Source organism: Mustela nigripes, chromosome 2 (assembly GCF_022355385.1).
Source record: "Mustela nigripes isolate SB6536 chromosome 2, MUSNIG.SB6536, whole genome shotgun sequence".
NCBI lineage: Eukaryota > Metazoa > Chordata > Mammalia > Carnivora > Mustelidae > Mustela > Mustela nigripes.
This window is the reverse complement of record NC_081558.1, coordinates 111,162,500-111,188,234: the sequence shown is the minus strand read 5'-3', so window position 1 is coordinate 111,188,234 and position 25,735 is coordinate 111,162,500. Positions and strand designations below refer to the sequence as shown.

At 43.6% G+C, this 25,735-nt stretch overlaps 1 protein-coding gene across 4 annotated transcripts in view; it reads right to left on the bottom strand.

Moving 5' to 3' along the window:
• The window catches only part of DGKG (diacylglycerol kinase gamma), a 210,199-nt gene that overhangs the window by 14,218 nt on the left and 170,246 nt on the right, over window positions 1–25,735 (bottom strand). For all 4 annotated transcript variants that reach the window (XR_009402469.1, XM_059391334.1, XM_059391333.1 and 1 more), the window contains 2 exons: window positions 11,989–12,109; window positions 9,330–9,390 (listed from right to left, as the gene is read on the bottom strand). Coding sequence is in view for 3 of the 4 variants with exons in the window: in XM_059391334.1 (XP_059247317.1) it covers window positions 9,330–9,390; window positions 11,989–12,109 (182 nt within the window). In the remaining variant the exon portion in view is untranslated. The remainder of the gene's footprint in view (window positions 1–9,329; window positions 9,391–11,988; window positions 12,110–25,735) is intronic.

The following is a 25,735-nucleotide window of genomic DNA, read 5'->3' as shown; positions in this document are numbered from 1 at the left end:
TGAAGATCCAATGGGAAGCTGTCCATGAAAGCCTGCTGTGAATTGTGAAATGGAATGTAATGGTTAGTTGAGTAATTGTTATCTTACACTGGAGGTGAAGGAGAAAGATGTATGTTAAGAGAAGCCATCTATGAGCTCATTCTCATGGTTTCTATGTCATTGGAAATGACAGTGTGGCCACAGAGAACTAAAGAGGAACTCTTGAAGAGAGAGACCCATCCACAAGTTTGAATTAACATAGGGATAGACCAAGTGGGGTCAAAAAGAAGTTAGGTAAGGAAGGAGAAGAGTCTGAATGGAGCAACTGAGAAAGAGTTTTAAGAGCTAAAAGGAAAGGAAGGAGATGTACTGGTGAAGATCGAAAGGGAAGGCACCAGGTGGAAGGGCCACGGATGAACTGGTTGGGTGCAGGGCAAAGGATGAGAGATGGGGTCAGGGATGCAGGTGGGGTGGTTAGTCTAGGGTTTTCAAGGGGAGATGGCAGAGGCCGGGTTTAATATGAGGTAATGGGGAGCCATGATAACTTTTAAGTTGGAGAATAAAAACATGATGAAGAAAAGAGTTCCAGAGAAATTATTCCACAGCTCTTGTCAGGGTAAGTTGGAGTGGGGGAGACTCTGGCTAAAAGGGTACTACAGCGAGCCAGGTTTAAATTTAGAAGTCCTCAGGATATGGAAAGACAAGGATAAACCAAAAGACATTGTGGAGAATTAGAATAACTTGGGTGATGGAAGCTGCAAATGGCTCTTAATGTTGGTTTTCACCACCCAGGACCTCCAGAAGGGGAGGACATCTTTCCGTTTTGTGGCAGTCCCCAGAAGAGCAAACCAAGAATATATCAAGTACCACTTTGTGTTATGGGCCTTATGATGGGCATTATGTTTATTTCAGAATTCACAGAAGTGAGGCATAGACAAGGGACTCTGATGGAGCTTGTCTGTGTCATGTGATTGAGCACTAATTGACCAGAGTGACTTGTGGCACATGTCCTTGTGTTGTGGTGAGCCTTTTCTCATTCCTGGGCACCAGAGCCGCTGTGAGGAAAGACTCCATCTTCTTCACGACACTACTCCCTGAACCAGCGCGCAACCTTTTGACAGCACAGGCAGGCAGTGGAAGAACTGACGGATGAGCACAACCCAGGAGAGAGAGAGGATGTCCTGGCAGTCGAGATGGCTATGTTTGGGACAGATAGGGACAGCTGATATACTGCCTACATTTCCCGCTGATAGAGCCCATTTTTTTTTTTTTTTTGGATGATGGAAGACCCTTACTTCTCCTTTTTCTTTCTCTAGCTGAGCAATTTATTTGCTTGTTAGCACCTCCAGGGCAAAGAGGAGGAAGTGAAATTCAGATCTCCCATTTGGTTTTTCAGCAGTTTTGACAAAGGTCTTGATGGGATGGGGTAGGAGTTTGGAGATGCTGGCTAACATGAGCTTTTGATGTGGTCTATGGAGTCCAGTGCCATAGGTAACTGAAGGTAAGAAGTAGATTATATTTTTGAGTCAAAGAGATGTCAGTCTTTTATCCCCTTCTCTCTCATTTGGGAGAGGCTAACTAGTGGGTTAACTAGTTCAGAGCCCACTGGAGGAGGTAATTGGACATGGTGGAGCTAGCCTTTTTAACCCCCAATGGAAAGACAACATCCCATATCTTCGTAATTACACCCCAAATTTCTCTGCTAATTGGGCTTGTCAGGCAATTAACTGAGGTCTTGATGATTTTCTTAAAGACCTTTCAAGAGATTTACAACATTCTGGAACAAGCACGGAGAATAGCAGCCTCATTTTCTTAGTTCTCTGCTCTATGAGGGAGAGAACCCTCATAGGCTCTTGTGTGATAGCTCAAAATTCACAAAACCACTGCAGCATGTAATTTCCCTTTTAGAATGGAGTGCATTTTAAAATTTTACTAGTGCTGAGTGTTGAGTTTGTTTTGGGGGCCATTTCCGGCAAATCAACACATTTTTATTACTCCAAGAGAAGCAATAAACTGAGGGACTCCTTCCTGAACGTTGCCCCCTCTGGGCAGATGACTCAGATGATGTCCCGCAAAATGGCCAGTAACTGTAAGCGTGGACCCTTCCCAAGTCATTTGGGAAACACTCCTGCTTAAAGCAAGCCTCGGGGAGATGGGAGAGCACTTGTACCATCTTTTTAGGTCTTTGCTGTCTAAGTTCTTTGGATGGATGCCCTGCTTCATGAGACGATTTCTTGCCACCAGAGGCTTTTAGATATAGCTGGACAGTTGGGTTTGCCAGTGGTGGAGGAGAAATCTGGGATTTATTGATAAGTCAGGGAATTTGACTAGATTATCTGTTCTCCAGGTATGGTCCCTACACCAACAGAATCAGCATCTCTTGGGAACTTGTCAGAAAGGCAGATTCTCATCCAGAATTACTGAATCAGAAACCCAGCAACCCGTATTTTAAAAGCCTTTCAGGTTATTTGGACACACACTTCAGTTTGGGATTCACTGGACTAGATAACCGGAATCCCTTTCCACTTTGAGATCCTAACTGCAGGGGAATATTCCTAATTATAAGCCTCAAATTATGCTGCCTAGCTGATGATAAAACATGAAAGGTCATCTGACTGTGCTGTAAGCACAAGGCAAGTTTTCTTAATAATACATTTCTGATATACATAAATTTATAGGTATAAAAAAACATATGCTCCTTTTTGAGAATTTGGGAAATATGGAAAAATTTAAAAAATCACATAGAGGTAATTGCAGTTAACTTTTAGGTATTTATACATATTTTTTGGTTTATTTATATGTTTATATGTTTTTAATACTTTGAAATCAGCTTCTTAATCTGTTTTCAGATAATCTGTTTTAATTTAGTGTTCTTTTATAAGTGTTTCTGATGCCATTAGATGTTAATTAACATGGCTTTCAATGACAGAAAATTATTCTATTTGATGAATCTCACATAGCTTACTTAACCCTTTCCTTAAATGTTGATTTTTTCTGCCTTTTTTTTACTGATAACCTATATTTTATTTAAAATAAATTTCTAAAAGAACAATGAACAAAATTTTAAGGGTCAAAGGAAATGAGCTGGATCAACGTATATTAGTATTTGTAAGGTTCTTCTTGATATATGGCTCCCACTGTTATCCAGAATGGCTTTCTGGTTGTACCTTTTTTTTTTTTTAAAAACTTACTTATTTGAGAGAGAGAGTGAGAGAGCAAGTACGCGAACACATGCGAGTTGTGGGAGGGGCAGAGGGAAAGAATCCCAAGCAGACTTCCTGCTGAGCGCAGAGCCTCAGGTGGGACCCCGGAATCAGGACCCGAGATCACGACCATAGCCGAAATCAAGAGTCAGAGGCTCAACCGACTGAGCCACCCAGGTGCCCTTTTGGTTTATACACTTATCTCACCACTTATACACCTCGATGGCAATGAATATTATTTTAAAAAGGAAAAGAAATTATGCTACTTTGACAAGGGAAACATGGCATGGTTTTCTCACAATTTCAATCTGAAATTCTTTCCCCCTTTTTCCTTAACTTAAGATACTAAGTAAAATTTCATGGCTTTGGATGTCCACGGTATTACTTCGGTGAACTGTCTGCTCACTCTTGCATTGTTGCCTCTTCTCCTGGTGTCTAAGAGCTCTTTAGACACTGTGGGAATGAACCTGTTCTCTGAGATAGCTGTTGCACACATCTTGACCTTGGCCTTTACAATTTCTACATTGATTCTTGACTTGTAGACTTCAATGTGCTAGCAGTCAAATATGTCACCTTTTTCTCAGAAAGTGCAAGCTCACAGTGTGATTATAGTCATCTATGTTCCCCCCTCGGTAGTCCTAATTTTTAATTAATTAATTGTTAAATAATTCATTTCTGATTTTGTTTTTGGAGTATAGTTTGGGGTAAGAGGTTTCAGTATATAATGACATTTTCCCAAATTGGCAATTGCTTTGACACTCTACATTAAAGAGCCTATTCTTTTCAAATTAACTTGTGTTCTTTCTTCTTTTTTAATAGGCTTTATGTATACTAGGATTTCTTAGGGCTCTCTTCTGTACTACTGATTCATCTATTCAATATCATGCCAAGTATTATGGCTCTCTATTTTAATACCTTGTGGTAAGTCCTTCCTCACAGCTCTTTCATAAAACACCTTAACTATTGCATTGTTTTGTCAAGTTAAAAAAATAATTGCATTGGGTTTTTGGTTGAGATCCCTATTTAGAAACATGGGATGTTATAAAATTCATATATATATATATATATATATATATATATATATATAATATTGGTTAAGTCTTATTAGTTTAAATTTTTTCTTCATAAAAAATTTTTAAATTTTTTCTTCATATTTTGGTTTTGATTGTTCCTGTTATGATACTTTAATTTTTTCTATTATCTTCTTCTGATTAGTTAGTGCTGAAATATACAAAGGCTATTAACTTCTGTCTATCTTTCTATAGAGTTTCACTGAAATAATTTAATCTTTGGAGTTTTCAGTTGATTTCATTAGCTTTCTATATACATAATCATAGTATCTGCAAATAATGACAGTTTTGACTCTTTTCCAAATGGCTACATTTTTTTTTCTGTGTTGTTTATATTGCATTGGCTAAAACTTACAAATGGTATTAGCGTACAGGTCTCGCCCAGGATTTTAATGAGAATTCTGCTAGTGTTTTAGTATTAAATAAAATATTTATTATTTGCTTAGGATACTTTTTTTTTCTTATTTTGAGGGATATTTTGAGTATTTTTCTGGTTTTAGTGTCCTAAGAGTTTTTTTCTTTAAAAATCACAATTTTGGGGTGCCAGCGTGGCTCCGTTAGTTAAGTGTCTCATTCTTGGTTTCTGCTCAGGTCATGATCTGAAGGTCATGAGGTTGAATCCCGTGTCAGGCTCCACACTCAGTGGGGAGTCTGCTAGAGATTCTCTCTCTCTCTCCCTGTGCCCATCTTCCTGCTCTCAAAATAAATAAATAAAATCTTAAAAAAAAAAAAAATAGGAGCACCTGGCTGGCTCAGCCAGTTAAGCATCAGACTCCTGATTTTGCCTCAGGTCATGATTTCTGGGTTGTGAACTGAGGCCTGGGTTAGACTCCATGCTTAGCATGGAGTCTGCTTGAGACTCTCTTCCTCTCCCTCTCTCCCTGCTCATGCTTTATCTCTCCAAGATAAATGAACAAATCTTTTAAAAAATGATAATTTCTATTCAGTTTTTGTAGCTGTCCTAATTTCATGAAATGGATCAGGTGGCTTCCTTTTTTTGTTTATAATTCAGAAGCGTTTACATGAATATTTATTTCCCAATAGTACGGAAGAACTCACCAGTTCACCATCTGTTTTAAGATCATTTTGGATGTAATTTCTTGAAGGTATTTTCTCTTTCATTAGAAGTTACCTAGAATTTTCATGAGATGGTCAAGTTTATTAGAATCAAGATATGTCTTATAATTAAATGAAACCATCACATTTATACTTATATTTTATTACAGTATATATATTTTATATTTTAAGGTCTCTGATCTTTATTTTTTTGTTTTTAAAATTAGGCTTTTAAATATTTGACATATTTAAAAAACAGGTTCTCGATTTTCCTGCTTCCTAATTATGTAATTTCTTCTCTTAGTCTTACCATTTTCCTCCTTCTGCTTCTCCTGTTTGTTTTAATGTTGTTCTTCTAATTTTGCAATTATTCATTACTTGTTTCCCCTTTTTAAATGATGAAAGTATATGACACTTTGAATTTACTTCCAAATACAGTTCAGGATATATTCTGCAGTTTTTCAATGAGAACCTTCTGATTTTTATTATTTTTGGAATAGTCTGTGATGGTGGTTTTGATCTCCATTTGAATCTACTATTCTTTAGGAGATTTAAAAACCTCCAAGTGATTGGATTCTGCTTGTTTATTCATTTAACCTTCTACTATTAATTTCTGGGATTGTTGCCTTATGATCAAATAAAATAAGCTTTATGATTTTCCCCTCTGGCTTTATATAGATTTTCTTCTTTGTGAACTAGTTTAAGATCTATTTTAGTAAATATGCTCTGGATCCTTGAAAAAAAACTGAGATATTTAATTTGTTTATAGGTTATAGAGTTATCTTATCCATGTTGTGATTTTGTTTATTTTTGCTTCTTGACCTCAAAGGCAGAAAGAAATATTTTAAAGCCTCTCAACACTTGTATCTATGTCAACTTCATCTTTTATATCTATTTTTTTCCCTCAGAATATATATTCATCCTGTCTTTCCCAGTATATATTTTGATTCTGTTATTGCACACCTATAATTTTATTGACTACTACATCTCAGAAATGAGTGTACCTGTTATCAAATGAAAAGTGACCTTCTTATTCCACGCCATGCTTTTGGCATGTTGGAAGGTTAGTTTGCCTAAAATTAATGTAATTAATCATATCATTTTTTACTTTTTATTTCTCTATGCTTGATAAAAAAATAAAATAAAAAGATATATATGTCCTTTTGCTTCTCTTACAAGAAACACATCATTGGATTTTAATTTTTAACCCAATATGAGAGTACTGTGCTTTTAACAGGAAATTTTAGCACATTTTGGGGGTCACTATTGATATATTTGGCCTTAACCTCTTTCATCTTACCTGAACATTTTTATTTAAAGTTTGTTTGTTATTGTTGGGGTGGTGTATGGAATTGTCAAGTCACTATATTGTACAGCTGAAACTAATATAACATTGTATGTTACCTAAATGGAATTAAAACGAAAACTTGAAAAAATTAAAATGTTTGCTTGTGATTTGCTTTCTATCTGGTTTGACATTGATAGGGTTCATGAAATTTTTTTTTTTAAAGATTTTATTTATTTATTTGACAGACAGATCACAAGTAGGCAGAGAGGCAGGCAGAGAGAGAAGAGGAAGTGGGCTCCTTGCTGAGCAGAGAGCCCGATGCGGGGCTTGATCCCAGGACCCTGAGATCATGACCTGAGCTGAAGGCAGAGGCTTTAACCCACTGAGCCACCCAGGCGCCCCTAGGGTTCATGAAATTTAAAGCCTCCAAGATTTGAAAGGTGTGCACCCTGTTTTTTATTTCACTAATTATTCAAATTTTCTTCTGGTTTATGCTTTTCATTATCAAAGTAAAGACAGACAATGAAAAATTTCACTATATTTTTACTATCCCCTCTTATTTTTAATTGTTAAAAATTATTTATTTTTAAAAAATTTTACTTATTATTATTATTTTTTTACTATGCCTCCCGCATTCCTTCATTCTAATTTAACTGGTTTCAATTTTTACCAAAAGTTGTTTTGTGTCACGATGTCCTGTCATTAAGCCTTTCATTCAGAATTACTTCCCAGCTGATGTATGTCTTCAGGAAAATGTTTCAGAAAGGATACTTTCGTTTTCACTATTGCGAGCTGAAGGTGGCTTTCTGTTATGCACTGAATTATGTTTCTCCCAAATTCCTACGTGGAAGTTTTAGCCCCTACTGCGCCTATATTTGGACACAGGACCTTTAAGGGGTAAGTAAGGGCAGATAAAGTCAGAAAGATGGGGCCCTACACCATGAGGGCTGGCATCCTTATTATAAGAAGAGACACCAGGAGTGTGCACGCACAGAGAAAAAGCCATGTGAGGACACGGAGAGAAGACAGCTGTCTGCAAGTGAGGGAGAAAAGCCATACCACGACAACCCCGCCAGCACATTGGTCTTAGACTTCCAGCGTCCCGGTGGGACAGTAATACATTTCCGTCATTGAAGATGCCCAATCTGTGATTTTTTGTGACGGGAGCCTGAAAAGACGCCTATATCTTTACATGCGGCTATCTTCGGACTGTGTCTTAAGGTCACTGGGTCACATCTCGTGTTTTCCCATTCAACTGAAATCTCTGAAGGGTGGGTCCGGAGAGAGGGTCAGGGTGGGGACCGGAGAAGCATTGGGCTGTTTCTAAAACCAAGTCCTTGCACAAAGAGAAATGGCAATCCAGTTTCCAGATCTTGCTGAGCCAGGTGGGAGAGGATTTGATTTCTTCCAGCCTTTTTTTAGAAGACAAGAGGAGTTTGGATAGATTTTTCTCAATTTAGCTCCATCGAAATTATAAGTAGTAGAAATTTCCTCCATCCTTTCTAATTCTAACAAAGTGGTAAGCTATTATTAGTTTTTGCTGTAGTGTGTTTTCATCTTTTTCTTAGTCTTCATAGAAGCCAGAAGATTGAGGTAAGGTTTTGCAGAAAAATCTCTGCTTTTGATACCCTTTATAGAAGTTGCCATCCCTAGAGTCTGTCTCTAAGGGCCAGTTTTATAATCTACAGAAGTCACATGGACCCAAGAGTGATGGAAACACATCTACGATTCAGGCCTGGTAGAAATCTCATGCAAACCCTTCCTCTAGTAGAAGAAAACTTGGTGTTCTGAGGGCTCAAAATAGCAGGTTCTTGAGATATTTGAATACTCCACAAGTGAGGGAGCTTAGAAGCATTGCCTTTGCCTCTGGAGGTTTGCACAGTCACCACAGTATTGAAGGTGATATTAATGTAATGGCCTAGGGAGCACCCTGGCCCCGAACACTGAGACAGTGTTTCTCTTCACCATTGAGTTTTTAGCTGGGTTTCTAGCTAAGCAGGAAGGACGCCTGGCCCCGTCATTGTGCTAAATGGAGGGTGGCTGTAGGTATGGTAAGTCGGGGAAGGAGGATGTTCCCTTTCTTTTGTTTGCTCATTTGTTCAGCATTTACTCACTGTTCAGCAAGTATCATTGTGCCCCTGTTCCAAACAAGGCACAGGGCTGGATGCTGAGTGAGAACTCGGCGTCTCCCCTTGCAGAGGGGAGTTCAGGTCCATGCCTTGGTGGTGAAGTGTGTGTGTAACAATAACCCGCAATAACCCCTGGGCTCCAGGGGTCACAGTGCCTGGGCAGAAGTTCCAGGGCCAGGGTACCGATTTGGCTTCCACACAAAGAGATGCTTTCTAACAATTAGACTTATTCATCAACACAGCAGATTTCCTTCTGGGGGGCCAAGTTCTTTGCCATTGCAATGACTCAAGAGGAGATGCCCAAGGATATTGCAGAGAAGTCTTGGAATTTGCCAGCTGTATGTGTGAGCACTTTAGGGGACAGGTCTTTGTCTCATTGGGTTTGGGAACTGGTACCTCGTGGTGCCTGGCACAGAGTGGGTGCTCTATGAAGTCTCAGCAGGGACGTGAATGGGTGGATGAATAAAGTAGAAAACAGGCGGCACTGGATGATTTCCCCAAATGCCAGGCAACTCTGAGAGTCAGCGGTTTCCCACTGCCAGTGCCCCCACAGGGGCCCAAGATAAAGCTTCTAACCCTTGGCCCAAAGATTGGCGGCACTCACCGTGCAAGGGGGCTGCATCCAGGGCTCCCCGTCCACTTGCATTGGCAGCAGCTTGTTTGTCCTGCAATACCAAGCACCGAGAGAACACAGTGAACTCCGACGCTTCTGGAGGCCAAGAATTTGGCCCACCCAAGAATTTGGGTGGTCCCCCCAAAGGAGACAGAAGTGGGAGGACCTCCTCTGCCCACCTCGGAGTGGTTCCCTAAGACTCCCCTGGAGGGCTTGTTAAAAACAGATTTCTGGGGCGCCTGGGTGGCTCAGTGGGTTAGGCCGCTGCCTTCGGCTCAGGTCATAATCTCAGGGTCCTGGGATCGAGTCCCGCATCGGGCTCTCTGCTCAGCAGGGAGCCTGCTTCCCTCTCTCTCTCTCTGCCTGCCTCTCTGCCTCCTTGTGATCTCTGCCTGTCAAATAAATAAATAAAATCTTAAAAAAAAAAAAAAACAAACAGATTTCTGAGCCCACCTTGGGAATTCTGACCAGGCAGGTCTTGAGGTCACAACTCAGGCTATGGGCAATTCTGTTGCTTTGGTGTTCAGACCCAACTTTGAGAAACACTGTGCCGGGTGAGCTGTGAGGAGGGAGGTCCACTGCTGGAAGTTTGGGAAACAGCGGCAACAGGGATGGCTACACCGGTGCTGAGCAGACCCTCAGTCAACAACCAGCCGGAGGGCCTGCAGACTGTGCCAGAAACTCCACAGCGAAACGGGAAAGGTTATGAAATGGGAAAAGGCCTGGTCTCCCTGTTGACTGAGAGGTTGCACCATGTCAATGAAGTAATGTCTCTAACTTATGCAAGGTACTGCTCAGGTCTGAGTGTGTTTGCCTTGCCCCCGCTCCTAACTATCCTCTCATTCATGTCTGGAACAGCAGGGCACTCCGTGGTTGCATGGACTATGAACTTGGCTTAGCTGGGAAAGGGGGTCATTGTGAATACCATCCCCATGGTAGGAGGAGAGGAGAGAAGACAGTGTTGCTTTCTCGTCGGGGACAAGGCTTCTCCGCCATACGGATTCTTAGAAGGAGAGAGATGAGGTCTTTAGACTTCCTTCTGGGGAAGAGTTGTGAATTTGTTCTCTATTGCCTTTGGGAGAAAAGGAAAGTCCTTTCGGAAGCCTCTGGTCTGGGCCAGCAGGGAACAAACAGTTGCCACCCACTGGCTGGGAAGCTGTCACCTGGGTTTGGCATCGGCCCTGCTTTTGAAATGATAAAACGAGGAACACAGGCTATGTGTCAATGTCGATCATTGTCTGACTCATCTCGAGAATATTTAATAATAAAAAATAATAAACCTAATAATAAAACCGATCGTAAGCGGAGAGAGCAGCGTTTAGGTTCTTGGGGCTGAAGAGGGTGTCTGGGAAATGCCCAGGAGGATGGGGATCTTGGACCCCCCCCCATTCTATCTGAAAATAGGTCTACTGAATGTGAAGAAAAAGTCCTCCCTCTGACATGTGGCTTTTTTGATTCCCCGGGGACTAAGATGTTATGTTCTCGTGATCTGTGTCAGTTATGGCTTGGCTGTGCAAACAGACTGCCAGGGAACCAGCTCTGGGGATCTTTGTGAAAGATACTGGTTAGTGCCTAGAGTAGCACTTTCTTAAAAGTGTGCTGAGGACACTCACCCAAGGGGTTTTGGGAGGAAAGAGTTCTGTGGTCAAATATTTTTGGGAAATCTGCATACTCTGGCCCTTCAAGGAGATCCCTAAGGTACACTAAAAGCTTTGAACTGTAAAAATTGAATGGGGAAAAGGAAGGGAATAAAGACTTCTCAAATAACCAGGTAGAGAAGAATCTGATGAGTTTTATTGACTAAACAGAAGCAACCAAAATCAGAGGATGCCCTCTTAGACTGAATCTTTCCAGCAGTCTGTAGTGACAGACCTGTGACGGCCCCACCTTGCAGAAGCATCGCCCTCTTAGGCAATTATGACAGATGGGCTGATGTTGATGGTTTGGCTCTACAAAGGCACACAGGACATAGTATTTCTAAGGCCACTATCCAAGAAAGAGTGAGCAGAGAACCTGGTTTCTGTCACAGTGTAACCCCTGGCATACATCTAGCATCTTAATTTGTAAAGATAAGAAAGGCAACACTGAGCAGAGGATCGTAGGGGGAGGGAGGGCAAACTGAAAGGGAAGAAATCAGAGAGGGAGACAAACCATGAGAGACTGTTATCTATAGGGAACAAACTGAGGGCTGCTGGAGGGGAGGTGGGTGGGGGGATGGGATAACCGGGTGATGGGCATTAAGGAGGGCACGTGATGTGATGAGCACTGGGTGTCACATGCAACTGATTAATAACTGAACTCCACATCTGAAATGAATGAGGTACTATATATTGGTTAACTGAATTTTAAAAGAAAAGGCAAGGAGTTGAACCTCTGGTTCTCTGGACCTCATAATCTTATACTATTTAGAGAACTTCACCAATTCATTACAAGGGAATAACAGACAGGTCATGGTTGATGTCTTAGATGGTTGCATTTTACCTGGTTTGAGAAACTAAATGTCTCTAAAGATATGCTTTATAAAAGTTAATCAGGCTTCCGTCCTGCACTCTCCCTGCACTGAAATCCAAAGATGGCTCCCTAGTCCTTGTCCGTAAGAACACTGAAGGGAAAGAAGACCTGGAGGCTGCTGGGTAATGAGGAAACATACCTGATGGTGACAGAGGAGCACTGGGCTAGCCTCCTGCCCGCACTCTTCAGGCCAGTGTAGATCTGCCCCATCTCCATGGCTCCCTCTAGCCCCACCACTTCAAGGAGCTGGTCACTGAGGTCTGCAGAGTGAGACAAACAGAAGCACTGCATACACATCTCTCTGTTCCTCAGGCTGGTTTTGGTCAGAAACCGAGATCTGTCAATGATACCCTTTCATCTCCCACCAAACAGCATTTTCAAACTAATTATGAATACAGAATTTCCCCCAAAGGTCAATACATGTACTTTTCATGAACAGAAACCCAATTCTAATGGAAAAAAAAAAACAGGTTTTCATTCAGAACATTAATATGCATCCAATGAATAGGTTGGCAATTCTAGAAGCTTCTTCAAAGGGAGAGTAACAAATGATGAACCAGCTATTTCCGAAATGATTTTCAACCCCCCCCCCCCAACCAGTGCAGCTGAAGACACATGGGTTTGGGTTTAGGATAGGAAGTGATGGTGACAGAAGTCCTTCTCTGTAGCTGGTTCAAGTTTCTTTTCTCTGAATGTCGGAACAACATCATGGCCCTACTGATGATGACGGATGGTCAATTAACCTCAAATTTGGCCTGTGGGAAGCCAGTGGTGAGCCAACCTCTTTCAGGACACCAGGTGCCTCATCTGAGCCAAGGAAGAGAATATTTCACCTCCACCAGATTATTTTGGGTCCACAGTAGAAAAAGTGGGATAGAAAATATGAGTCTCAGGCTCAGAGTCCCATGGGCTCGAAGGTCTCTCACAGTGGCAGTTCCTCCTGATTCAGCACCTGGAAGATATCTTTTGTTCAGAGTTCCTGAGGGTTGCCCTTGCCCGATTTCTTGTGAAATGGCAGGATCAAGGTTTGATGCTGGGAACAAGATTCACTTTTACAACACAACTTTAGTAGTTAAAACAGAAACAAAACAAAAAGGAGGATTCTTTAAAGCTTCCTTTTTTTTTTTTTTTTCATCCTACTAATATCCCCAAACAAGAAAGTTAATGCTTTTATTTATTTAATAGACGGTTTTTGTCAAAGGTGCCTCCTGGTTATAGCGTAATGGTGTTTGTTAAGATTGCCAAGGAGATATTTGGGCTTGTCTTTACTTTTTTGTTTAGAAGACTATTGTTTAAAAACATTGTCTTGATGGGCATATTTCTAATGAAGAGTTAAGCAGGCTATGAGGCTGACTACAAATGTGTCAACACTGCTCCAATCCAACCTCCTGATGATCACTGATGGACAGCAGCTGCCAACAGACAAACCGTGCTCACTGGTCTTCCTGTGAAAGACACAGAAGCTTTCCCCTGTATTTTCTATTTCAGCCCACACTCCCATTCTCCTTCTCCTTCCTCCCTCTCCTTCTCCTCCCCCTCCCCTCCCCTCCCCCCCCTTCTTCTTCTTTCTCCTTCCCCTCCCCCCCCCCCTTCTTGTTTTCTTCTCTTTCCTTTTCTTCTTCTCCCCCTCCTCCCCTTTCTTTTTTTTTTCCCCCCCCCCCGTATCTATGAAAAGATACTGTCTCCTCTGTCTCTTAAACTCTCTTAAACTCTCCATCTCATTTGGTCTTGGACCAAGAGGCCGTGAAAGAGCAGTGTTTGTTTAGGAGAACGCTCCAGGCTCTCTTAAAGAGTTTGGCTCCAATAAACAACAAATATCTAAACCTCTAGTCATTTAATTAGTTCCCTTCTTACTAAAGAGCATTAAATAACCATTGGGTAGTCTTAGCTTACTGTCCCATTTTAACAGTGTCTGTGAAATCAGCACAGGTTATGAATGAGAGAGCGGTGAGGAAGGGAGGAAGGAGGAGGAGGGAGGAGAGAAACAGAGGAGTGTATCTAGGGCAAGGAAGGTGGGGGAGTTATACCGGGGTAGGAGGAAAAAGAAGCAGAACTTTTCAGAGGTTCCCCTAATGGCAGAAAGACAGATGTCTTGTAAAACGTTGCTCTTTGTACCAGGCTTCAGTATTTGACAGTGCTGTTATAGTTCAGTGTTTTCCCTCCTTGAAACATTTCCTGGTAACAAAATGTTCTAAGAAGCAGGGGACTTAATAGACTCAAGTGTTTCAGCTTTTACAATGTCTTGGTCTTTTAACAAATTTTCCTGTTGAATGGCTTTAAGTTGTTATCACTTCCCACACATTACCTTGCAGCTATCACTTCCCACACATTACCTTGCTTCCTGGCTCTAGAAGAGAAGTAATGAAGGCTGATCTCATCCACATGGTGGGTGGGTGGGGGGCAGAGGCTTACACACATGTGGGACTGAGGAGATAAATGCAGAGTAAGGGGCTAGGATATAGTGGTATACTTTTTGCTGTTCTGCTTTTAAATTGTACTCTGAATCTTCTCTGGCATAAAGAGGCTACGATGACACTTGTCTACTACTGGAGGAATACTTGACTGCTCTTCTACTTCTCCACCATTGCCTAGCTGATCTTTCTTTCCTTTTCTTACAATGCCTCCCATGAGATTCTGAGATAAGGAAATCTATTTAATGTTGTTTCCCAAACTTATGGGACCACAAGTCTTTTCTTTTGTGTGATACCCATAAACAGTCCATGGTAGTTTTTTTTTTCTTTTTGATACACATTTTGGGATTGACATTACTTAATTCCCTTTACTTCCTTTAGCACAGAGATACTTATGCATAAATTAAATTTGAACTTAAAGTGAAAAAGAATAGAGTGCAAGTCAACATCCAAGCACACAGAACAATTAATATTTAGAGCTTAGAATCCAGGATCAAGACATCTGGTATACCAGGTGTCTGTTTTACCTGGTACCAGTGATTCAGAGTATGGTTTTGGCAATTCACATCACCTCCATATTGTCTCTCTTTACACTTTTCAACTCATTAGTATTTAAGCTGGAATGTTCATGTATCTTAGTAAAATAGGAATTCATTCATTCATTCATTCATAAGTTACTGAGTAGCAACTGAGTGCCAGATAAGAACTGGGAATACAAAATGTTCTACTCTTGAAGGACTCTTGGTCAAGAGGGAGAAAATGTAGTAGGTGTAGAAAATGCTATAACTGAACTGTGAGGACAGGGAGGCGTGAGTAAGTATAGGAGGACTAAGTAAGGGAGGAAGATGTCACAGACTTTTAAGGAAAGTCTTGAAGGATAAATGCTGGGTTCAGAAGGAGAAGGGACAAAGATGTTCCAGGGACAGAATGATATGTAGGGTTGGACGGTCACAGAATGCAGAAAGAAACTAATTTAGCAATAAATCACTTGGCAAATTCTTTGAAAAATATTTTAAAAATCTACATAAGGAGAATTATTATCTAGAATGTTTGTTTGTTTGTTTGTTTGTTTTTGACACCTATAGGAAGAGGGTCGCTGAGCTGGGCACAGGTTTGCCGCAACCACTAGAGTGAGGCCTTTCAGTTCTGCCCCTGGTAAAAATCCTTGTGTTTGTGGGCAGGGAGCATTTAATATACACTCTCTACAGAGGAAAAAAAAGATGAAGAATGGGAAAATGGCAAAAAGGAGAATGTGGAAGCAAAGCAAGAACAGCAAGGATGGCAATAGCAGCTCCAATCTGGCCCGCTTGACTCAGCCCCCAGCGTGCGATTTTATAAATGCAAATCCGCTCATGTCATCCTCATACCAAAAATCCTTCAGTGGCACCAATCATAACACCAAGTGCTGGCAAGAGAAGATGAAATGTGCATTCTTTCACACCTATGATGAAAGTGTAAATTGGCAAAAACTTTGACAATGGGAGTCTACAATTTTCATACTGTTGATTCATTAATTTCTTTTTTGGTACCAATCACAAGAAGTCATTGACAGGATCTAAGTGCACACAAATATGAACACTGTTGTCTCATTTATAGCAGTGACATCCCCCTTCCTCATTTCCGTCTGTATGAGAATGAAGTATACAGTATCCATGACGATGGACTTTTGCGCTGTCATTAAGATATTTACAAAACTTCGAAAACATTAACTATGTATATGACGTTAAGTGTGAAGGTGAGATACACACTTATTTATACACAGCACGTCCTCAGCTAAGTAAGAATATGCATAGGAGAAAAGGATAAATTCCCTTAATATCCTAACAGTGTTGAGTTCTGGATCATTAGATTCAAGACCACTGTTATTTTCTACTTGATGCTTTTCTACATTTTTCATGTTTTCTAGAAGTACATATTAATGTTATAATTTAAAAGTCATTTTTAAAAAACCCTATCGGGGCGCCTGGGTGGCTCAGTGGATTAAAGCCGCTGCCTTCGGCTCGGGTCATGATCTCGGTGTCCTGGGATCGAGCCCCGCATCGGGCCCTCTGCTCAGCAGGGAGCCTGCTTCCCCCTCTGTCTCTGCCTGCCTCTCTGCCTACTTGTGATCTCTCTCTCTGTCAAATAAAATAAATAAAATCTTTAAAAAACCCTATCAACTGACTGCTCTTCATGCTTGTAAACTTGATGTAAACTCCCTGGCTTGTTCCCCAAGGCCTGTCCCCATCTGTCAAGAGGCTGCCTTTTCCTGACACTGTAGGGCTGGGTACCTGTGCTTGACAAGGACAACAGCATGAAGATCTCCAGGTAATCTCTCCTTTGTGCCTCTGTGTATGCCGTACCCCTGCTTGAAATGCCCACTTCCACTTTTACTTGTTCATCAAGACTCGGGTCAAGCACCATCAACTTCACGAAGCCTCTTTGCACTGCATTGTTTAGATCCTCGAACTTTTGCAGGTAAGTGTTGTCAAGGAAAGAACAAGGGCATTGATGCCATGATGGTGGGCAAGAGATGGCTGTAACACTTGCTGTGGCACAGGGTCTAGTTTGAATAAGGAAGGAGATGAAGGACTAAAGGAAAGGGAGAAGGGGGCGAGAGGTGTAATGAGTTCTAGAAGGTGTTGTGAGCCAGTGGGAGAAGGAGGGTTGGGAGAGATGCGGTGAGCAGTGCTCGTGCATTCCAAGTCCCTCCCGTGGCCCCAGTGCTGGGCAGCTGGAGAAGAGGGAGGCGATGGGTGTTAGCGTCAAGGCGAAGTGAGGCTAGGTCAATGGTCACCATCCTTTGCTGCAGGTTATGGTCACCTGGAGAGTTTTTCCCCGTAACAATGCCCAGATTGCATCTATACCAGTTACATCAGAATGTGTGGGCCTGGGAGCTACGTGTCGGTGCTTGTTTTTAAAGATCCCCAGGCGATTCCAAAAGGCAGCACAGTTTGGGAACCGCTGGGCTGGGATATTGGGTGGATCACTTCTCAGAGAGAAGTCTTGTAGCAGCAGCATTAATGTCACCCAGGAACTTGTTAGAAACACAAACCCTCGGGCCCTGCCCCAGATCTACTGAATCAGAAACTGGGGGTTAGGCCCAGCAGTCTGTGTTCTGACAAGCCTTCTGGAAGAGTCTGAGGTACGCTCAAGATTGAGAACCTGAGCCTTAGGCAATAGAACTGCCCAAAATATATAGCAGGAGTTGGAGTGAAAAAGATGATAAACAAGTTACTTCCTGATTACTTTGACCTAGGGCTTTTTCACTTGAAAATTAGGAGTTAGGAATAATAACCAAGTGTGGTTATGGGATCGAAATGGCAGAGCTGAATGCTAAAGTGGCTGGCATAGACTGGGCACTAAAAATCTCTTAGTTTTACTTTCCTTTTCTGCCAGATTCAACCTGATAGCTCCCAGTCATCCAGCTGGCTACCTTCCTAGAGCTGTGCGTACAAATGTCCCCAAATGCCAGTATTTAGGCTAAATTTTTTAAAACATCTTCTGTGGTCCTCATAGTTTCACACCTCCACACAGAGGCCACAAATTAGAGGAGCTTTCCATTAAATGTTTTGTTTTTCCTTCCTCTTATCTCTTCCTTCTCTCTGCTTTTCCTACTTTGATCTCAATGGTCCCATTTTTGCTTTTATTTTTTTAGTCCTGCCCACTGTCGGCAGGTGGGTTTGAAGCTCACTGCTAACAGGTAAAGCTGGCAGAGCATTCATAGTGAAGGGGTATGTCTGATCTGTCCACTCCCTCCTTCAGGCCCTTCAGGGGCCCTGGAAGCCCAAGGGACAGAATGCGAAGTTACTGTAGCTGGCCCCATTCTCTCCACAGGTGACCTTTTGCTTAGATAACTCCTGTTTACCCTCCTGAGATACCCGAAGCACCCTGCTTATTCCTTGTCCTTTGCTCAGACAGTGGATCTCTGAGAAAGACAACTGTTTCTGAACATATCACTCTCCCAATTCCAGTGAGAGTGGAAAGTAGGGACGCTTTTCTGTTTTGTTTATCTTTGTAACCCTAGCAACTGGCCTACCTCTTGGCATACAGAAGGCTTCCAATAAATGTTGGTTGAATAAACTGTATAAGATACATGTTTTAGTGCCAAAGACATTAATAGGTTTGACCTGAAAGAGGAAAATGATAGTGAATAATAATAATAAAAATAATAACTACTTGCCTAGACTGAACTTGGTAGCAGGCTTTCCATGAATTAATTTATTAATCTGCATATAACAGGTAACATGCAGGTAATATGATGACCCATTCTGGTTTTTGCCTCTCTCTCTTTTTAAAAAAGATTTTATTTATTTATTTGAGAGAAAAAGAGCATGAGTGGGGTGCAGAAGCAGAGGGACAGGGAGAAGCAGACTCCCCACCAAGCAGGGAGGCCCACGTGGGGCCAAGTCCCAGGACTCTGGCATTATGACCTGAGCTGAAGGCAGATGCTTAACCGACTGAGCCACTCAGGTGCCCATTGCCTCTCTCTCTCAATGCATAATTCTAATGACCATCCTCATCTTGACTTCTGGTTCACACTAATGAAAATTCAATCATTTCAGAAGCAAAGGAAGCTCAGGATATATTCGTGTGTGATTTGAACTCCTTGCTTGCCGTACCATAGAGAAGCATGGGAGATCCTTAGCCTAGCAGGATGCCTTGCTACTCTCAACCCCAATCCTATCTGTTTCCTCTTTAGTCAGTCATACTCCAGATTTAGGCTGAGAACAGCAATGGGCCAACCCATGGAACCAAGCAACCCCCAACTGACGTGTGGAAACCCCACGTGACGGCATCCAGAGAGTTTCTGAACCATCCGGCCATATAGCCCCACACCCTAGAACGCCTGTGGGCACTGTCCCCTTACCTGGGTTCTAGCAGCATGAGTGAGCTGAGATGTTGGGCGTCCCTGCTTTGGGTTGGAGTCCTATCAGCTCAGTGGGGGAACACTGGTTAGCTGATGCTCACCTGAAGGTCTTCCTGGCAGGGGTACCTGTCTGACTAATTAGAAATGAAAAAGGAATTTGTCCCTACTTGATAAATGGCCTCTGGTAGACAAATAAGGAGTCATAGCGCTCACGGCAGCTTCTGAGAAACTCTGTACAAGGTCTGGAGTTTAGGGCCAACAGCTTGTGTCCATATAGGGCAGGTTTTGCATCTTTTCTGAGTCTGTCAGTTGGCTAAGCCTGCCGTAACAAAATCCCATGAGGCTGGGGGGGGGGGGGGCTGAAACAGCACAAATTTATTTTCTCACAGTTGCACTGGCTGGACAGCTAAGACCAAGGTGTTGTCAGGTTCAGTCTCTCCTGAGGCCTCTCTCCTTGGTCTGCATATGGCCACCCCCTGGCCACCTGTTCACATGGCCTTTCCTCGGAGGCTGTGTGTCCCTGGCATTTCTCTGTGTGTGTCCAAATCTCTTCTTAAAAGGAGACTAGGGGGCGCCTGGGTGGCCCAGTGGGTTAAGCCGCTGCCTTCGGCTCGGGTCATGGTCTCAGGGTCCTGGGATCGAGTCCTGCATCGGGCTCTCTGCTCAGCGGGGAGCCTGCTTCCTCCTCTCTCTCTGCCTGCCTCTCTGCCTACTTGTGATCTCTGTCAAATAAAATAAATAAAATCTTTAAAAAAAAAAAAAAAGGAGACTAGTAAGATTAGATTAGGACCCACCCTCACTGTCTCATTCCATCTTGATCACTTCTTCAAAGACCCTATCTCTGAACACAGTCACATTCTGAGGTAGAGGATAAGGGCTTCAACATATGAATTTTGGAGATGACAAAACTCCCCTCAGGTCCCTGCCCCATAACAGGCACAATAATAAAACCTACTTCATAAGTTACTTTGAGGACAAAAGAGTTAAAGAATGTGAAGGTGTTCTATAAACAGCTATTAGAAATGTTCCTTATCCCTCTTCTAGGGAGAAGCTGACCTACACTGGAGGGGAGTAGGGGGTTGGTAGGCCTTCTTACGATCCTCAGAAGGAAAGGATGCAAGTGGAGCTCTGCCTTGTGGTGGGGCCAGGTTCAGTCCCCATGGTCCAGATAGGTGAGTGGCAGCTGGCAGGCTTCTCTCAGACTCGGCCTGCCAAGGCTGTGGCAGCTGTCACCTTGGGCTCCTTCTCCTGGGTCCAAATTTCCATGGAGATGGGCCACGTTCCCTCGGTGGCTCAGGCATCCAGAGCCCCACAAAGCCAGGCACTGAGCAGACCGCCTTGGCTCCCCACTGGGTCTGGTCTGCACAGATGAAAGAATGCTCCAGGCTAAAGAGCTTCAAAGCCAGTTCAGAAGCCTGGCATCCCCAAAATAGTCTGGGTATGGGGAGATGGAGAATCCCACAAGATTCTTTCTTGATTTTCTGGAGGGGAGGGGCTCTGGGCTTTCCTTGGGCACAAAAGGGTGAGTAAGGAAGGCTGTAACTGACAAACAGGATTTTCACCAGGTGCGTTCCCAGCTGGCCTCTGGGGTATCCCAACCACAGCTACCCAGAAGAATAACCCAGGACCAATGCTTTTCCTAGGGATCCAAGCTCAGACACAGGATAGAGGCAGAGAGACCTTTGCTGGCAAACCAAGCAGGAAGGAGGCCTTGTTCCTTGGCGTTCTGCAAACCCAGTGTGAAGAATGTGCTCCTAAGATAAACTGTGGGACCCAGAGCATAGGCCCTGGACAGACTTACATCAACTACTACTGCTTGGCACACAGTAGTCTTATCACCTTGAGAGAAGTCACTTTGCTTCCCCGAGTCTTATTATTATTATTATTATTATTATTTTTGAAGTTGGGCAACATGCACAGCATGGGGCTTGAATCCATGACCCTGAGCTGAGTCAAGAGTCAGATGCCCAACTGACTGAGCCATTCAGGTGCATCCTCCCCCACCCCCTATTATCTGGCAAATGGAGATATAATAACTCACTGGCAGGCTTATGGTTTAGAAGTGAACCAATCAGGAGCCCTGCCCAGAAAGCCTAGTAGGACTAGTAGAAGTTATTGTGATTTTATGTTCCTTGGGAAGGGGGATCTCCAGAATATCCTGTCTTTGCGACACGGTAAGTGAGCGGCCCTCTGCAGGTGGTCATTAGTATGACCCAGAACAGGTGGTGCAGGAGGGGAAAAAAAGAGGGAAAAGAGGAGAGGGATGGTGGGGGAGGGGTGGGTAGGAAAAGAGGGAGGAGAAGATCAGGGAAGAATAAAATGCTGAGAAGAAAAGCAGGCATAGCAGGATGGCCAGATACTGTGACCTTGAGCTTTTAGGATGACTGCCCTTCCTGGCAAATGTAGCATCCCTATTCCTACTTCTTTAAATCTGAAGCAGGATGGAGGGTCAGCATTTTATTTGGAAAAGGGTTCCTTTAGTTCTTTTCCTTTCCCTGAATTCCTGCATACATGTGTGTGTGAGTGTGTGTGTGTGTGAGAGAGAGAGAGAGAGAGAGAGAGAGAGAGAGAGAGAGATACAATTCCACGGTGATCCATTGTTCCTGGGCTGAGCAACGAGAGTCGAGGAGGATCTGGAGATATTTCAGGCATGGTTTTGACACCCTGGTCTAGCTAGGCACCTCCTTTTAGGGACGTTTCCTTTGTGCCCTGCTGTGATCATACTGGCTTGCAGGTTTCTTCTACTCCCCAGGGTCTGTAAAGCCCCATAAGAGAGGGTATTGAGTGGTCTCTGCCTCTTGAAAATCCCAGATGACAACAGGTAGGAAGGAGAAACAGCCCAGAACCTCTGCATTCTGAAGAGGAGAGGCTGTAGGGTTGGAGGGAAAGGGAATGTGTTGATCTAGAAGGTTTGGAGCTGGGATTTTTGTCTCTGCTCTGGCTGTCCAGTTGAGTAACCTCGGGCAAGTCATGTTCTTCCTCAAGGCCTCCATTCTCCCTGACTTGGGTGGGGGCAGTCTAACCTTCGAGTCTGTTTGAGTTGCTCCTACAGAAGTAGAGACTGGATTGCCTGACTGTCTGGGTCAAGTGAAGAGTGGCAGCAACCCCTACCATTCCTTACACTGTGCAGAAGACAGAACATTCTATGCAACCCTACACTGAGGCAAGAGAAAGAGCAAGGGTGGGTTCCTCACAGCCATTGTTGTTGGCTCCCGAAAGCCTGCTGTTTGGTGAGGTGGGGAGGAAAGAGTGGGGCCTCCATTCTGTGTGACTTTCTCTTCCTGGGTTGGGCAGGGCTCTGATGAAAGCTCTGTCTTTTGTGGAAGGGGGGCTTCTAATCCCCTCTATGCCCAAGGGTCGGGTGTTTGAGGAGGAGAGATGCAGTGTGCTGGGGAAGTCGTGTGGCAGGAAATTTCTCAGGAAGAAATGGCCTCCTGGAAATGGCTCTGAAGTGAGGGCCTGACATCATCATTATTCCTCCAAGAAAAACCAAGAGTGAGAATGTCTTAGAAGGCCTGGGAGGCAGTGGAGATACGGGGAATCTTGACCGCATGGTCCCAGTGAAGAAATGAAGAGAATGACAAATAGCGAGCACAGACTCTGGGCCAGGCCTAAAGCTTTACAAAGGTTATTGCTTTTAGCCCTCATGACAACTCTGTTAGGTGGAAACTATTATCTTGACATTAAAAAACAAACAAAAGAAAACAAACAAACAAAAACCCCCCAAAATTCTTGAGGCTCAGAGGGCTTGAGGAGTTCTGCCTAATGGCACAAAGCTGGCAGGTGGGATAGCTGGAATTCAAACCAAGGCTTGTCTGACTCCAAAAATAAACTAGGAATAAAAAACTCAAGGCAGAGACAAAATACCTAGGAGTGATAGGATGTCCAATGGCCAGGAAATGAGCATGGAGGGGCTGAGCCTCTCCTGGGTTCCTCTCAGGGAACACTTCTTGGCTACATGATCTTATTAAATGGAATGCTGACTTTCTCGGCTAGAACGTGAAATGCTATTGTTGGTATTTTGCCGGTATATTAGCTGGCTTTATTTTGCTCACTGAGCTTGAGAAGCTTTGGTTCCAGGTACGGTGTATATAATAGAATAAATCAATTAGTGGTGAGATTTTCCAGCTCAACTCAAACCTGATTCTCAGGCATGACACATATAATAAGGTACATTGCAGACATCTACACCCACCAAGCTAATCACAGCTCGGAGAGATGTGCACACCACCCACCTGCCCCAGAAAGGCAAAAGTAGAGAGTTGCGATCAGGAGGGACGGTTTCGGCTGTTGGGTCAGGATTGGCCAGAGATGGGGGGGGGGGGGGCACGGTACTGCGGTGCACATGGAGGGAACGCCATGTTTGCAATACCAGGACTTGGCCCTAGTCCCAGATCTACCAATTAGTGTGGCCTCGGACAGGTCAATTAACCTCCCTGAGCCTCGTTTTTCTAATTATAAAGTGTTTCTCAAGGGTGCTGCAGGGGATTAAAATGAGATGATGAGTATAAAGTATTTCTAGCATCTAGTGCTAAATTCAAGGAGATGCGTAACCGGTATTGGACGAAGTGGCCTGAAAATGGGAAGAGGAGGGTGCAGGCGGCACACTGGAGGCGGAAAAGACCCAGGTTCCGGTGTAAGGCGTCCGCTCTTCGCTCTTCGAACAAGGGAGCCTTGCGGTGGGTGTGGGGGCAGACAGGAGGGCGGAGCATGTGGGTAGAAGCTGGGATGCTGTTGGGTGGTTTGTGGGGGAGGGCAGAACCACCCACTGGGCAGCGTCCCCTTTCCTCTGCCCTCCACTGCCTGCTGGCTTTTGTTCTCCATTGTCGCCTGCTGCCCTTCCCTTTCCCTGTCCTCTAACCCAAACCGCACACTCGTCTCCCATCTTATTGCTCTGGGCTTGAACACCTTCACCTTTTCCTCTCTTCCTATTATTAGAGGATCATGGACAAAGCCCATGGCGCATGACTCATAGATCTCTACCTTTCCAGCCTTTCTTTCCGTCAGCTCTGCATGCTGGTGCTCTAACCTATGCTCCCCTTCTCTCACTCACTGTCTTTTCAAATCCTTGCCAGCTTCACTTGTCAGCACATACATATTCTGTATCTCGCTCACTCATTCATTCATTCATTCAGACATCAAATACTTCCTGGTCACCTCCTGGGTGCAGGGCATAGTACTGGCAGCCAGGGATCAAGTTCTTAAGGAAAGCCCTCCTTGTCTTGCTCCCCACACTCTTAACGATACTCTGCTTCTGCCACTCTGTGGTGCTCATCTATGGTACCGGCATTAACAGAACTGCTCTCCATGTATTTCCTATAGGTAGACTGTGAGCTCCTGGAGCCCCCATACTCTTGCTTGTGTCCTCCACAGCACCTGGAGCCCTACAGGTCCTTGAAGGCAGGTTTGAATCCATGCTCTGTCCCGTCCTGTGGGCCACGGGACCCTATTAACCTCAGAGTCCTCAGCCATAAAGTGGATTAAATGCAGAACATTTCCAACTTAACAATTGTTTGACTTTATGGTGATGCAAAAGTAATATACTCAGTAGAAGCCATACTTCACATTTTGAATTTTGGTCTTTTCCCAGGTCAGAGATACACGGTACCATACTGTGTCATGCTGCTGGGCAGGGACAGCACAGCACAGCTCCCAGTCAGCCATGTGATCAAGGGGCAGATGACTGCTAGGCAGACAGCCATTCTGGTTTTTCAGTTTCAGCACAGGATTCACTATATTACATGAGCTATTTAACACTTTATTGTAAAATAGGCTTTGTGTTAGAGGATTTTCCCCCAATTGTATGGTAACATATGTGTTCTGCACGCATTTAAGGTAGGTTATGCTAAGCTACAATATTCGGTAGGTTAAGCATAGTAAATACACTTTCAACTTACTGTATTTTCATGGTGTTACTAGGAAGTAACCCCATTGTAAGTCAAGGAATATTGGTAGTTAAATATGCAACAGGCTTGGCCCATAAGCAAGTGCTCAGTAAAAAACAGCCCAATATGTATTAATTGATTAGTTAAGAACATGAAACACTTCTTACGCAAATTAGGAGCAGAGGAAGAACACCAGTGTCCAGGCCACGTGGAGTGGAGTGGCCTGCCTGGATTTTGCTGTGGATTGAGTCTTAGCAGACGTCTGATATCGAATGACTAAGAAGCTGCTACAGAGAAATAGGGACTGGTGCGTGGGCCAAGGGAGGGCAAGCCAAGGGGGAGAAATCTAACAGGTTTAGACCTGCCAAAGAGCTACCCCAGAAGTTTCTTCTGCATGTGAAAAATGAAGGGCTCATTAGCTCTGGTTTCTATTTTGAGCAGCGAACTTCTTAAGGCAGGAATTAAGTTGAAGTTTAACTCCAGCCTGAAGCTGGGTGAGCAAGTCTGCCCCTGCCAATGCTGGGCCGCCTCCAGCGGCACAATTCTAGCTTGCCAGCCCCTCCCAGGTCTTGGTCAGGGATGAGCTGGGGGAAGAGGAGGAGACACAGCTGGAGTCAGAGCCCTCTAGATTCAGAAGTCAGCCAAGGAAGGATGAGGGACTACTTTACTTGAATTTCCGGTGAACTTAGTTGGATCAGGGCCAGCCAGAAAGGAGGAGACTGGGGCGGGTACTCTGGCATG